The sequence below is a fragment of the Silurus aristotelis genome (genome assembly GCF_946808225.1).
Source record: "Silurus aristotelis genome assembly, chromosome: 1".
NCBI lineage: Eukaryota > Metazoa > Chordata > Actinopteri > Siluriformes > Siluridae > Silurus > Silurus aristotelis.
Genome location: NC_139574.1, coordinates 43,001,322 through 43,014,384, shown reverse-complemented (window position 1 = coordinate 43,014,384; position 13,063 = coordinate 43,001,322). Strand labels below are relative to the sequence as shown.

The 13,063-nt window shown below is 45.3% G+C and overlaps 3 protein-coding genes across 4 annotated transcripts; 2 read left to right on the top strand and 1 right to left on the bottom strand.

Annotated features, from left to right (window-relative positions):
* Nucleotides 1–8: 8 nt before the first annotated feature.
* On the bottom strand, nt 9–4,622 carry cUnh8orf33 (chromosome Un C8orf33 homolog). The gene is made up of 5 exons (XM_083541763.1): nt 4,159–4,622; nt 1,333–1,695; nt 1,091–1,181; nt 829–975; nt 9–729 (listed from the first exon to the last, which is right to left on the bottom strand). Exons 2-5 carry the CDS (start codon nt 1,600–1,602, stop codon nt 533–535), a joined length of 705 nt encoding a protein of 234 aa, XP_083397889.1. The 5' UTR covers nt 1,603–1,695; nt 4,159–4,622; the 3' UTR covers nt 9–532.
* A 141-nt stretch (nt 4,623–4,763) lies between these two features.
* Nucleotides 4,764–6,748, top strand: h3f3d (H3 histone, family 3D). Its single transcript, XM_083541750.1, has 4 exons — nt 4,764–4,877; nt 5,672–5,816; nt 5,899–6,052; nt 6,192–6,748. The coding sequence occupies exons 2-4, from the start codon at nt 5,689–5,691 to the stop codon at nt 6,318–6,320; spliced, it is 411 nt and encodes a 136-aa protein (XP_083397876.1). The 5' UTR covers nt 4,764–4,877; nt 5,672–5,688; the 3' UTR covers nt 6,321–6,748.
* Nucleotides 6,749–7,358: 610 nt separating this feature from the next.
* dcakd (dephospho-CoA kinase domain containing) lies at nt 7,359–9,926 on the top strand. Of its 2 annotated transcripts, XM_083541730.1 has the most exons (5): nt 7,359–7,605; nt 8,009–8,121; nt 8,291–8,494; nt 8,633–8,720; nt 8,813–9,926. In XM_083541730.1, the coding sequence occupies exons 2-5, from the start codon at nt 8,010–8,012 to the stop codon at nt 9,096–9,098; spliced, it is 690 nt and encodes a 229-aa protein (XP_083397856.1). In that variant the 5' UTR covers nt 7,359–7,605; nt 8,009; the 3' UTR covers nt 9,099–9,926. The 2 variants fall into 2 exon arrangements, with proteins under 2 accessions (XP_083397856.1, XP_083397857.1); XM_083541731.1 differs by lacking the exon at nt 7,359–7,605 and having other exon boundaries at nt 7,682–8,121.
* The last annotated feature ends 3,137 nt before the right edge of the window (nt 9,927–13,063 follow it).

Here is a 13,063-nt window from a genome sequence, read left to right as displayed (position 1 = left end):
CGTTGTTGTTTATCGAATTATCACATTTTTATTAGCAGTATTTGAAGACAACAACTTAGGAAACAACAGCAATCCACGAACGTTTCGTTGTTTTTTCACAATGCCGTCACGTCACGTTGCCATGGCAACGCTACAACCGGCGCGCGACAGGTCTACAAAAATGTATATACAACAATATTTACTATAAATCACACGTGACTTAATAAAAACTCCACCCTGGAACACATTAGTATTCAGACAGCCAACTTTTCCACCTGATTCTTCACCACGCTTTGGAAGATCTAGATGATCTCCTGCTAAACCTTATGGAACCTGTCTTTGAAAACTTGTGTCTGGACGATGGATGAAAGTCAGATGGATGGATTGAAGATGTATGGAAAGTGTGGAAGATGGATGTTGGATGGAAGGTGGATGGTTAAATAAATCTCTCAAACAGCAAACGGGGACTAAATGTGGACTGGGACGTTTAAGAAGATCTCAGGTGTCCAATACTGATGTGCATTATGTCACGTGACGTGTTTGTGGGTCTCGGTCAGACGTCGAAGTTGAAGCGAAACTCCTGTCCTGAGGGTCTGAGCACGAATCTGTCTCCGCCCCTCTGCTCGGCAGGAAGTGGAGGCGGGCCGACGTCTGGGACGTGTGCTGCAGGTTGGCGAGTCGGGACGTGCCGTGTGTACACCGCTCTACAGCGCGGCTCGGAGACGCGTGTCACCGTCGCCGAGGACATTGCTATGGAAACAGTACATGTCAATCAGAGCATGTCCTACAGAAACCTCAGTCTCTCTGGTGTGTCCTTCACCTGAGCGGAGACAAGCGTCTGGGTCTCACCTGAGCGGATCAGTTTTTGCTGTCTTTCCCGGTCCTCCTCCATCTTCTTGCGGTAGTCTCCGGACACGGCTCGCATCACCTGCCTCTTCTTCACCACTGGGGCTTTGGAGCTGCGCAGAGTCTTCAGAGCACGAGATGCTTCCTCTCCTTACACACACACACACACACACACACACACACACACACACACACACACACACACAGTCATATAGGCTGTTTGGAGATGTATTTGTGTGTGTGTCTGTGTGTGATGGAGACTTGCTTTGTTTGGTTGAAGACTTTTGAGTTCTCAAACCCAACTCAAGCTGCTCAATACACCAGTCTAGTTCTCGACTCAGCTGCTGCTCAGGAGTCTAAAACACACACACACACACACACACACACACACACACACACACACACACACACACACACACACGTAATAGGTTTTCATTGTTTAAAGTAAGCTTCAAGTATAGGCCTGTGTGTGTGTGTGTGTGTGTGTGTGTGTGTGTGTGTGTGTACCAGCTTGGTGCTCTCCTGCTCAGCCTCTCCTGGTTTGCTGATGTTCTCCAGTCCAGCTTCCTCTCCTCCACTCACTCCCGATTTCTTCTTCTTCTTCTTCCTCTTGGCGTTGGGTTTCGAGTCTCGGGCCGCCTCGCCCGTCTCCGTTCCCCCCACGCTCGGATCCGGCTCGGCCTCGGTCTGCTCCGCTGCTGCAGGGGTCTGGAAGTTGAAAGCGAAACCCGAGCCGGTTTCTGACTCGTGGCCCGGATGCGTCTCGCTCGGGTCCATGGTGCTCCGGGGGGGAGGAGGGAACGAGCTCGGGGGAGAAGTTAAAGGAGAAGGAGGAGTTGCTGCTGTGCTGAAAGTGGAACTGATTCTGTACTGTACTAAACACACATCACATTAGACTGTGAGAAGGTTGGAGCTCAGTGTTTAGGAGACTGTATCAGATGGTCCAGAGTTCAAAGTTCAAATCCCACCACTACAAAGCGCCCACTGCTGGGCCCTTGAGCAAGGCCCCTGACCTTCATCTACTATTCGGTTGTAAGTCGCTCTGGATATGGGGGTCTGCTAAACATCTCTCATCAAACTCTCTCTCTCTCTCTCCTGAGTGAATGAGTCTAAACATTCTCTCTCTCTCTCTCTCTCTCTCTCTCTCTCTCTCTCTCTCTCTCTCTCCTGAGTGAATGAGTCTAAACTCTCTCTCTCTCCTGAGTGAATAAGTCTAATCTCTCTCTCTCTCTCTCTCTCTCTCCTGAGTGAATGAGTCTAAACTCTCTCTCTCTCTCTCTCTCTCTCTCTCTCTCTCTCTCTCTCTCCTGAGTGAATAAGTCTAATCTCTCTCTCTCTCTCTCCTGAGTGAATGAGTCTAAACATTCTCTCTCTCTCTCTCTCTCTCTCTCTCTCTCTCTCTCTCTCTCTCTCTCTCTCTCCTGAGTGAATAAGTCTAATCTCTCTCTCTCTCTCTCCTGAGTGAATGAGTCTAAACTCTCTCTCTCTCTCTCTCTCTCTCTCTCCTGAGTGAATGAGTCTAAACTCTCTCTCTCTCTCTCTCTCTCTCTCTCTCTCTCTCCTGAGTGAATAAGTCTAATCTCTCTCTCTCTCTCTCCTGAGTGAATGAGTCTAAACATTCTCTCTCTCTCTCTCTCTCTCTCTCTGTCTCTCTCTCTCTCTCTCTCTCTCTCTCTCTCTCTCCTGAGTGAATGAGTCTAAACTCTCTCTCTCTCTCTCTCTCTCTCTCCTGAGTGAATGAGTCTAAACTCTCTCTCTCTCCTGAGTGAATGAGTCTAATCTCTCTCTCTCTCCTGAGTGAATGAGTCTAATCTCTCTCTCCTGAGTGAATGAGTCTAATCTCTCTCTCCTGAGTGAATGAGTCTAAACTCTCTCTCTCTCCTGAGTGAATGAGTCTAATCTCTCTCTCCTGAGTGAATGAGTCTAAACTCTCTCTCTCTCTCTCTCTCTCTCTCTCTCTCTCTCTCTCTCTCTCTCTCTCTCCTGAGTGAATGAGTCTAAACTCTCTCTCTCTCCTGAGTGAATGAGTCTAATCTCTCTCTCTCTCCTGAGTGAATGAGTCTAATCTCTCTCTCTCTCTCTCTCTCTCCTGAGTGAATGAGTCTAATCTCTCTCTCTCTCTCTCTCTCTCTCTCTCTCTCCTGAGTGAATGAGTCTAAACTCTCTCTCTCTCCTGAGTGAATGAGTCTAATCTCTCTCTCTCTCCTGAGTGAATGAGTCTAATCTCTCTCTCTCTCTCTCTCTCTCCTGAGTGAATGAGTCTAATCTCTCTCTCTCTCTCTCTCTCTCTCTCTCTCTCCTGAGTGAATGAGTCTAAACTCTCTCTCTCTCCTGAGTGAATGAGTCTAAACTCTCTCTCTCTCCTGAGTGAATGAGTCTAATCTCTCTCTCTCTCTCTCTCTCTCCTGAGTGAATGAGTCTAATCTCTCTCTCTCTCTCTCTCTCTCTCTCTCTCTCCTGAGTGAATGAGTCTAAACTCTCTCTCTCTCCTGAGTGAATGAGTCTAATCTCTCTCTCTCTCTCTCCTGAGTGAATGAGTCTAAACTCTCTCTCTCTCCTGAGTGAATGAGTCTAATCTCTCTCTCCTGAGTGAATGAGTCTAAACTCTCTCTCTCTCTCTCTCTCTCTCTCTCTCTCCTGAGTGAATGGGTCTAAACATTCTCTCTCTCTCTCTCTCTCTCTCTCTCTCTCTCTCCTGAGTGAATGAGTCTAAACTCTCTCTCTCTCTCTCCTGAGTGAATGAGTCTAAACTCTCTCTCTCTCCTGAGTGAATGAGTCTAATCTCTCTCTCTCTCTCTCTCTCTCTCCTGAGTGAATGAGTCTAATCTCTCTCTCTCTCTCTCTCTCCTGAGTGAATGAGTCTAATCTCTCTCTCTCTCTCCTGAGTGAATGAGTCTAAACTCTCTCTCTCTCCTGAGTGAATGAGTCTAATCTCTCTCTCTCTCTCTCCTGAGTGAATGAGTCTAAACTCTCTCTCTCTCCTGAGTGAATGAGTCTAATCTCTCTCTCTCTCTCTCCTGAGTGAATGAGTCTAAACTCTCTCTCTCTCTCTCCTGAGTGAATGAGTCTAAACTCTCTCTCTCTCCTGAGTGAATGAGTCTAATCTCTCTCTCTCTCTCTCCTGAGTGAATGAGTCTAAACTCTCTCTCTCTCTCTCTCTCTCTCTCTCTCTCTCTCTCTCTCTCCTGAGTGAATGAGTCTAATCTCTCTCTCTCTCTCTCCTGAGTGAATGAGTCTAAACTCTCTCTCTCTCTGTGTAAATTATAATAACTGACTCTAAAAGATTTTTCAGCCTGAAAGCGCATCCATGAGTTTAAAATCACTTCTATTTACCTCTCCGCCGTCTCTCCTACTGCTCCAGTTCAATTAATCGGAATAAACACACGTATAATCAACCAGATAATCCAATCTCACATCAAATACACACATTCATCCAATTAACCAAATATACAGAAACTTATATCACTATCTAGCAGCTCATGGTAGAGCTCGTGCCCTCACTACTGACTGTCCGTCTGGAAACTTGTGTTTAACTTAATAGTTCCGAGTTTTGAACGTACAAGCCAACACACACACACACACACACACACACACACACACACACACACACACACACACACACACACACACACACGGGGAAAAAAAAACCCAGGGGTTTCCATTTTCCATTCACTTGAATGTTCGATCAGATTTCATGGAGTAAATTAGACAGGAAATGTGATGTAAGATTGTTGTGTAAGTTTCCCACCATTGACTCATTTTCCCGCAGGATAGAGGAAAGAAATAAAGAATATATTTCTTATTTTAAAAAGATTTACTATTTTTATTTACGTGTGTCATTCACACTTAACAAGAACTTGGAAAAAAAAAATGCGGCATTGCGCGCGCGCGCGCGCGTGTGTGTCAATCATCCCGTTCTGACCAATCAGACACTCGAAGGGGCGGGACATGGTGCTCATTACGTCATCCGGATCTATAAATAAACGAAGAGAGCAACCAGTTCAAGCGACGTTTCGTGTTTTGGTTCGACTGGAGGAATCCGTGTAGGACATGTAAGGATGATATTATAGCAGTTTCTGGTGAATCTAAAGTCGCTTTCGGATACTTTCAGAGTGGTTTCGTGTTTTCTGGTGGATTGGAGTCACAGGGAAGGGGACGTGGTTCAGAGCAGGGGGGTTTTCCGGACCGTCACTTGGACCAAACCGCCGTTCCGGTGAACTGCTCCCAGTGTTCGGTTTCTTCACCTCCGGTTTATTGTGGCTTTGTTTTTCCCCTCATAAACGCGCTTCGAAGTGTTTTTGGTTGTATTAGTGTTGTGTTTTTACTCAGTGGTAGTGTGTTTTTTTTTTTTTTCCTGTTACGTCCTGAACAAAGGGACGCGAGTGGATTGTTATGAGGAGACGCCATGTTGGATTTAAACGTGTGTGCTGAATGTCGCGTAATGGTGGCTGCGATTGTCTTTTTTAATATTCGCGTTTTGTCGGTATAAAAACGTAAAAAAAAATAATAACTTGAGGTATAATTTTTTTTTATTAATATAATAACTGAATGGAAGTGCCGTTAAAACGGAAACTCTGATCCGTTAACTGCGCGCGGGCTTTTTTCCGCTTTTCAGCCCTCAGTCTTTCTTCCCCACACTAGTAGTACTCCCGGTAGACCCGCCCCCTCGCCTCTGATTGGCTGGTTGAACTCGGGCACCTGCGAGCGGATTGGCTCCGGTCACGTCACTCTTTTATTCATATACACGCAAGAGCGCGGAAACGGACGTCCTGCATTTTACGCGCCTTTTTTTTTTTTTTATTTATTTTTTTTAATTTTAATAAAATATTCTCTTGTTGTATTTTAGAGAGTTAAGAGAGCGTGATGGCACGTACCAAGCAGACCGCGCGTAAATCCACCGGAGGCAAAGCTCCGAGGAAGCAGCTGGCCACCAAGGCTGCACGGAAAAGTGCGCCCTCTACCGGTGGAGTCAAGAAACCTCACAGATACCGGTGAGCGCATGCTCGAGAAGTTTTTTTTTTTTTTTTCCCCCGATCTACGTTTTCCCTCATTGTGTGTGTTCGTGTCCTCCAGCCCCGGCACCGTGGCGCTCCGAGAGATCCGTCGGTACCAGAAGTCAACCGAGCTCCTGATCCGCAAGCTGCCCTTCCAGCGCCTGGTCAGAGAAATCGCCCAGGACTTCAAGACTGATCTCCGCTTCCAGAGCGCGGCCATCGGCGCCCTGCAGGTGCGCTTGACCTGATTCTCTCCCAAAACTTCCTTTTCTTTAATCACACTTCCGAGGATTTTTGATCTCCTGCTTCCATTTGCAAGCCAGTCTTCTTTTTCATCTCCCCTGACCAGTTCTTTTGTGTGTTCTTCCACAGGAGGCTAGCGAAGCGTACCTCGTGGGTCTTTTCGAGGACACCAACCTGTGCGCCATCCACGCCAAGCGCGTCACCATCATGCCCAAGGACATCCAGCTGGCTCGGAGAATCCGTGGAGAGCGCGCTTAACCGGCTCGCTGTGTTTTTCTATGTATTTTATGTTTTTTATGTTTGTGGGTGGGGGGTGGGTGTGTCCGGGGCACGTTCTTACTCTACTACATGCTTATTAGTTTTTAAGCTTAAAGTTGTGTGTTTGGGTTTTTTTCTTTTTTTTTTTGAGTAGTGAAGGGGGGGTTGCCGTGCAGTTCTTGGGCGTGGCAGTAGAGGGCGGTGTCCGAACATTCCGGGAGCTCCTCTCAGGGTTTTACCGTTTGTATTTTAGACTTTGGTATACCTCTACCCCATGCTCTCTAGTCTGCATGCTACATTGTGATTTATTAGGATTTTTTTCTTTTTCTTTTCTTTCCTTTTCTTTTTTTTTAAGTATTAATTTTCCCCTCTACTCTATTTTTCTTCATTGTGGCCATCTGGTTGTAAATAAACTTTCCACTACCTCATTTCCGTGTGCGCACTCTTGTGTGTTGGGGTCAAAAGACTTGTGTTTGGCTGATTTTCAGGTCAAAAAATAATTGAGGATTAGAAGAATCTGAACTTTGCAAGTTTTCTTCGCTTGTTATGCGGCTCTGTGCCTGTAGATGGCGCTTTAAGCGCACAATAATCAACACAGGATGGTCTCCTAGCCGGATGTAAAATTCGTAATAAAAACAATGGATGCATTTGGATAGTTTTGTTCTCCAACAGTCAAAGCAGAACACAATAATGCTCAGAAGTGACTGCAGTAAACATCTTTATGGTGAAACTCCACAACTGTGAGGCCTTACACCTGCATCTCCACATCATGCACCAACATCTCTGCAGCTTCACTTCTCTACGTTTCAATTTGACAATTTTATTTCTTTTTTTTAAATCTTGAAGCATTTATTTTATTCTATTATTGCGGTAAGGATTATTTAGTTATACTCCAGTCCTGAAGATGGCAGTAGCGCGCTATTTTCCACTCATTATTTCAGCGAAGTTCTTTGGCCTTATCCAAATCGCTTTACCCTCAGGCACCTAGTGCACTTCAAACGTTCCCTAGCGATATTAAGGGTCTCCGCCATTTTGTAGTGCATATACATAGGGGTCAAGGGAGCTATTTGGAACGCGACCCGGCCAGAATATGGCGCTGAGCGTTTAGCTTAGCCGCTTTAGCCTCCTGAAAGTGTATAAATCATTCTATTAACGGCGTCTCCTGTGATTTATTATCAACACGGGGATTATATACGGGGACTTATTCTTTAATAAGGAAAGAAAGGAGACGGAAGTGGCTTTTTAATTTTTAATTTTTATTACAACAGGTCAACAACAACCTTTAATAAGTTACTTGAACATTACAGCATTAAAAAGTAAAAATAAACATATACATAATAATAATAATAATAATGAACTACTACCAATTAAAGTGATAATAGTTATGCAGTAATCTATTACACCGGAAGTACATTTCTTTCCATATCCATACCCCGTTAGATAATGTCTATCTTAAAATATAAATGCTACAAATTTATAATATGGATTAAAGTAATAAAGAATGCACATTATTTAATGAAAAATTATTATTCAGTGTATAAATGTGCCCTCTTATTTGCGGACCTAAACTGCAGTTGCATATGATGTTCGCCAGGAGGCGCCAGACACCAGGTGGTTGGTGTGAGGAATATCGCGAATTTTGTATGGGGTAATAAATTAAATTGTGTGTGTGTGTGTGTGTGTTGCAGCATGTTTCTGGTGGGGCTAACCGGAGGAATCGCCTCAGGAAAGAGCACCGTGTCGTCTCAGCTCAGGGAGCTCGGCTGTCCCGTCATCGACGCAGATGTTGTGTCCAGGAAAGGTGATCACACATTCCACACTTCCTTCATTTCTTCCTTCTCTTTTGTTTCTTTCTTTTCATCCATTTATTCATCCATCACTACATACGTTCATTCTTTCTTCCACAATTCTTTGCTTTTGTGTAGTTGGGGTGTAGTGCTGCATTGATGTGTGTGTGTGTGTGTTGACAGTGGTGGAGCCTCAGACACGAGCGTACCGGCTCATTGTGCAGAACTTTGGGCAGGAGGTTCTCCTGGAGAACGGAGAGATAGACAGGCAGAAGCTCGGCCACATCATCTTCTCGAACCCTGAGAAACGCCGCGTGCTCAACTCCATCACACACCCCGAGATCCACAGAGCCATGTTCCACCACATCCTCTACTACTTCATCAGGGGTACACACACACACACATATACACATTTCCCTTTTTTTTATCTTCATCTGTTCCCTCCTCACTGTATATGTGAGAAGCTATAGAATAAATTTGGATGGAATTTTGGAAAGCGTTCCTGCTCCTGTTTGTGGATTTCAGGTTACAGGTACGTGGTCCTGGACGTCCCTCTGCTGTTCGAGACGCGGCGTCTGATTCAGCTGATGAAGCACACGGTGGTCGTCTATTGGTGAGAGCTTCATCCATGTGCTTAACGTCACCTATAACGGTGTGTTTGAACCCGAATTGTAGCGCCTGAATCATCTCTGTCTCGTCCCTCAGCGACCCCGGCACTCAGCTGGCTCGGCTCATGCAGCGTGACTCTCTGAGTCAGGGCGAGGCAGAGCAGCGCGTCGCCGCACAGATGCCCCTGAGCGAGAAGCGTGGGCTTGCCAGGCACGTCATCGAGAACTCCGGCTCGCGCGAGGACACGCACCGCCAGGTCCTGCGCTTACACGCCACGCTCGACCGCTCCATGGAGTACCTGCCCGTCAGAGTCATCGCCATGGCAACAGTCGCCGGGCTCGCGGGCCTCTTCCTGTACACGCTAAAACTCCTAGCATCGTAGCCGTCGGGTCCAAAACGCCTTAAAGTATTTTATAAGCCAGGATTCCATCTCCTCACGAGGGTATTTTATCATCTGTTTTATTTGTATAGCTTTTAACAATTCATTTTGTCAATTGAAATCGTACACGGATTCGTCCCTAATGAGCGAACCGGTGGCGAGGAAACACCTCCGCGAGATGGTACGAGGGAGAAACCTTGAGAGGAACCCGTCCTCACCCTCGACACCAGACGTCCGTTCATTATAGTCGATTCATCATTATATTAATTACACTCCAAATCCATCTTGATGGTTTCTTGTAATCTGCCCCCAGAGATCTACAGAAGTCTATCTAGAATCAAGTTTCGACTTTTCCATCACCAGACATCACGGATCAGAATTAATCAATAAATGTTTTCAGTCTAGTCTCGAACGCTAAACTGGTGTCTGAGTCCCGAACACTAACTGTAGGGCTTTGTATGAAGAAGCTCTGCCCCCTGCTGTCGTCTTTACTATTCAAGGTACCAACAAATGACCTGCACCTTTTCATGGAAGCAGGTGTTTTGAATGATTTAATCGTCCGTAGTGGTAGTTTAGTAATTCTTATGATCCCAGTGTAGACTGGATTCGACAGGGGTGGGGTTCTCATATTTCCAGGTGTTACTAATTGTTTTTTTTTCCCCCCACCCAGACAAATCTAAACAAACGACGCACCTGCATTTACATTCGCGGCCTTTGGTAGGCGCCCTTGCTAATGCAGCCAAAGCAAATTGTCTAGGGTTTGATTTTGGGTGGGATTTTGTTGCCATTTCTTTTCGTGTCTTGAGGTTTTTTTTTTTTTTGCAACCTATTCACACGAATTCACCTTTGTCACGTGACGGATCACGTCGCTAGACTCACGCTCCGCCCACACACATTCTCACAGCACGTAGACGTCAAATCTGACCACGAATCGATTCATTCCTAATGCGCCTGATTTTAAACTACACTGTGATTAATGCTCGTCTCACACGCGTGGACACGTGAACTGAATGTAGCTGGAAATGAAGGTAATGGAACTGTTGAACTGACACATTAAACACACGTTTCAACTCCTGATGTTATTTGTCTGTCTGTGTGTCTACCTTTTTGCCAAGGTGCCATCTTTTTTAAACTTTATTTATATATACTTGCACTCATGATCCCATCGTCATCCACCAAGGCCTACGAATTTTTAAGGTTTTGAGTCAGTGTTCCATTGTGAGTCTTCCGATACGATACTTATCACGATACAGCGGATGCGATATGATACGTTGCGATACTGTAAGTAAGGTGATATTTTGGGATATTTCCTGGAAAATTTGCGTTTTACAATTGACGATCAAAGCTTGGCACGTGCACCACGCACTCAAAAATATTTTCCAATACTTTTTAAACGCGGTGAGCTTCAAAACCCAGATTGAATGCTGAGCAATGAGGGTTGGAGGCTTCACAACCCAGAAGACTGATTTTATGTGCGTGAGCGTGTTCGGCTGAGGAAGCCTTCACGCTGGCGCTCGTTTGCAACGCTGCAGATTCAATGCAGAACATCTGCAGGATGAATGCGTACGAACGAGTGGCGGCAAAAGAGAAGAGAGCGTGAACCTTTGTGAATCCACCGCCGAGTTCCATCTGTCTCCACCTTTCGGATCCGCCTCTCAGCAAAAAGCCGACTCTGAAAGCTGAGTGTTTACGTCTTTCTTTCTTTCTTTTGACTGTGTCGTGAGACCGAGACATACTGTAAAAGGGTTTGTCAGTCATGTGTTTTTAAATCAATAAAGTCTGGCGCCGGTCCAGTCATCCGATGCAGCCACGCCAACTCTGCTGAAAAACACACTTCAAAAATGAGAGCTGACAGGCACACACACACACACAAAGAACGGTCTTCTGTTCTTACGTCCCACACGCATGACGTCTCACGTGTGCTTTTCTGCTCACCACAGGCGCCAAGAGTGGTTACGCGAGGTACCGTTCACCTCCTGTCCCATCTTCTTCGGTGCTCTCTTCTCCTTCCATCGTGAACAAGATGATCGTTTGCTGCAGAGCCTATTAAGGAGAAGCGTTTAGTCTCCACAGGGGGGGAGACGTCATGTCTGTTTTGTGCAGCAGTTTTGTAGTCGTGCGTCTGCGTGAGGCGTCGTGGCATTTCGCTCATCCGACACGCCACATTTCAGCCACAACGGCTACCACTGTGCGAGGGATATTAAGTGTGTGGTTTGGGTATTTGCACGACTAAAGATTTGCTTAATTACTGCAGCAACATCTGCATTGTTTTTTTCCTCTACACCCCCACAATTTTTCCACGATTTCCAGCAATCCATTTCTTTCCGCAGAAGCGTTCTTACATACGACATACACAATCACCAAATGTTTGCGGACATGTCCATGTTCATTAGGGCACTAAGAAGTGGCACTTTGAAGATCTTAGTGATATCGAAGAACTTAGATTTTAGTGGGGATTCGCGTTGCGATCTCATTCGGCCACAAGGGGGCATTAGTGAAGCGATCAACGATTACGAGAAATAAAGTCAGATTTTTTTGAGAATAAAGTCAAATTATATTCTAGCATCTAGAGACTCCTTCCATACATGCTAAATAAACGTTACAGGTTTTTTAACACGTATCCGTCTGCAATTCTGACCCTGGTGTAAACTGTTCCTACAGAAACGATAACGAACGCCAGACCCAGCAGACGATTTCCTCACCCCTAAGCTCATTTGCATATAATCGGAGACATTCAGCGTTTATCTGATATCGCTGATGATGGCTAAAGCGAGAAGCGCTGCTAAGCACAAGCCCTGAAAAAGCAAGAATAATTGGTCTTGTTTTGTCATTTCGCCCACCCTAGCAGGTGTCTGGCTCTGGTGCCGGATCTGTCTTTGTGAGATAAGACCGGCATTATTAACACAGAACGCAAATGCCAGCCCTGATCTCGTTCCGCGCCGATCTGACCGCTATCACGCGGCGTTCTCGCGCTTAGCTACAGATCCGATTGCCGGAAATGCTGTTGTTGTAACCTCTGTGCCGTGCGCTGCGGTTTCGATTGAAACAAATTGCCATTGGGATCCCTGGTGTACATCATGAAGCTTCTTGTTTGACTTCTGGAGAATAAACAGCATATTTTTTCATCAAAGTAATATGCTACATGCTACATGCAATTCATTTCCCAGAATCCTCAGCTCCATTTATTTGGCATTTGTGGCAATATTCTAATTTTTTCCCACCTGGGCATGTTCAGTGGGAGGTGAGAGTTTAGTGGTTAAAGCATGGATTTGATTCGAAGGTCATGAGTTCAAATCCAAGCCACATCAAGATGCTGGGCCCCTGAGCATGGGATATGAACTCACGACCTTCTGAAACTTCCAGTCCTCAATTATCCCACTGTAGAAATTCTGATTGGTTTCAGTTTTCTTGTTAGAACATCTGGAAGGAGTTTTGAGTGTCAGTGAGAACATTAATAAATACACCACATGTTACGTTTCTTCTCCTGGCTAATCGCACGCCGATCATTTGGTGTATTTGAGAAGACGTTTGGGGGTTTGCAGGGTTTACAGTCTCTCTTCTTGCTTGGAAGATTGATAGATGAACTGGTTATGTGGATGGGTATTATTAGAGGAGACACCCGAACCTGTTTGGAGAACCGTCTCTATTATTATTATGTAGTTCTAGAAGTAAAGACGATATAAAGAAGTGTACCTTTGGGAGGCACGTTTGAGAATCTGTTGGATGGGACCCTTTTTCTGACATCTGACTTTTTTTCCCTATATGTATCCATATATTTGATTCATTCTGCGAACCCATAACTCCTTTTGATCTCTTCCTTTCATGCAATTTAGAGCGATCTCATACTTGTTGTTTGTCTTTAATCTCCAAGCTCTCAGTCTTTTTTCTTTCTCTCTCTAGTGTTCCAGTCTAATGCATCTTTAAATGCATCAGAAAGCAATAGAATCAAGAAAAAGTCTGCTTTAAGG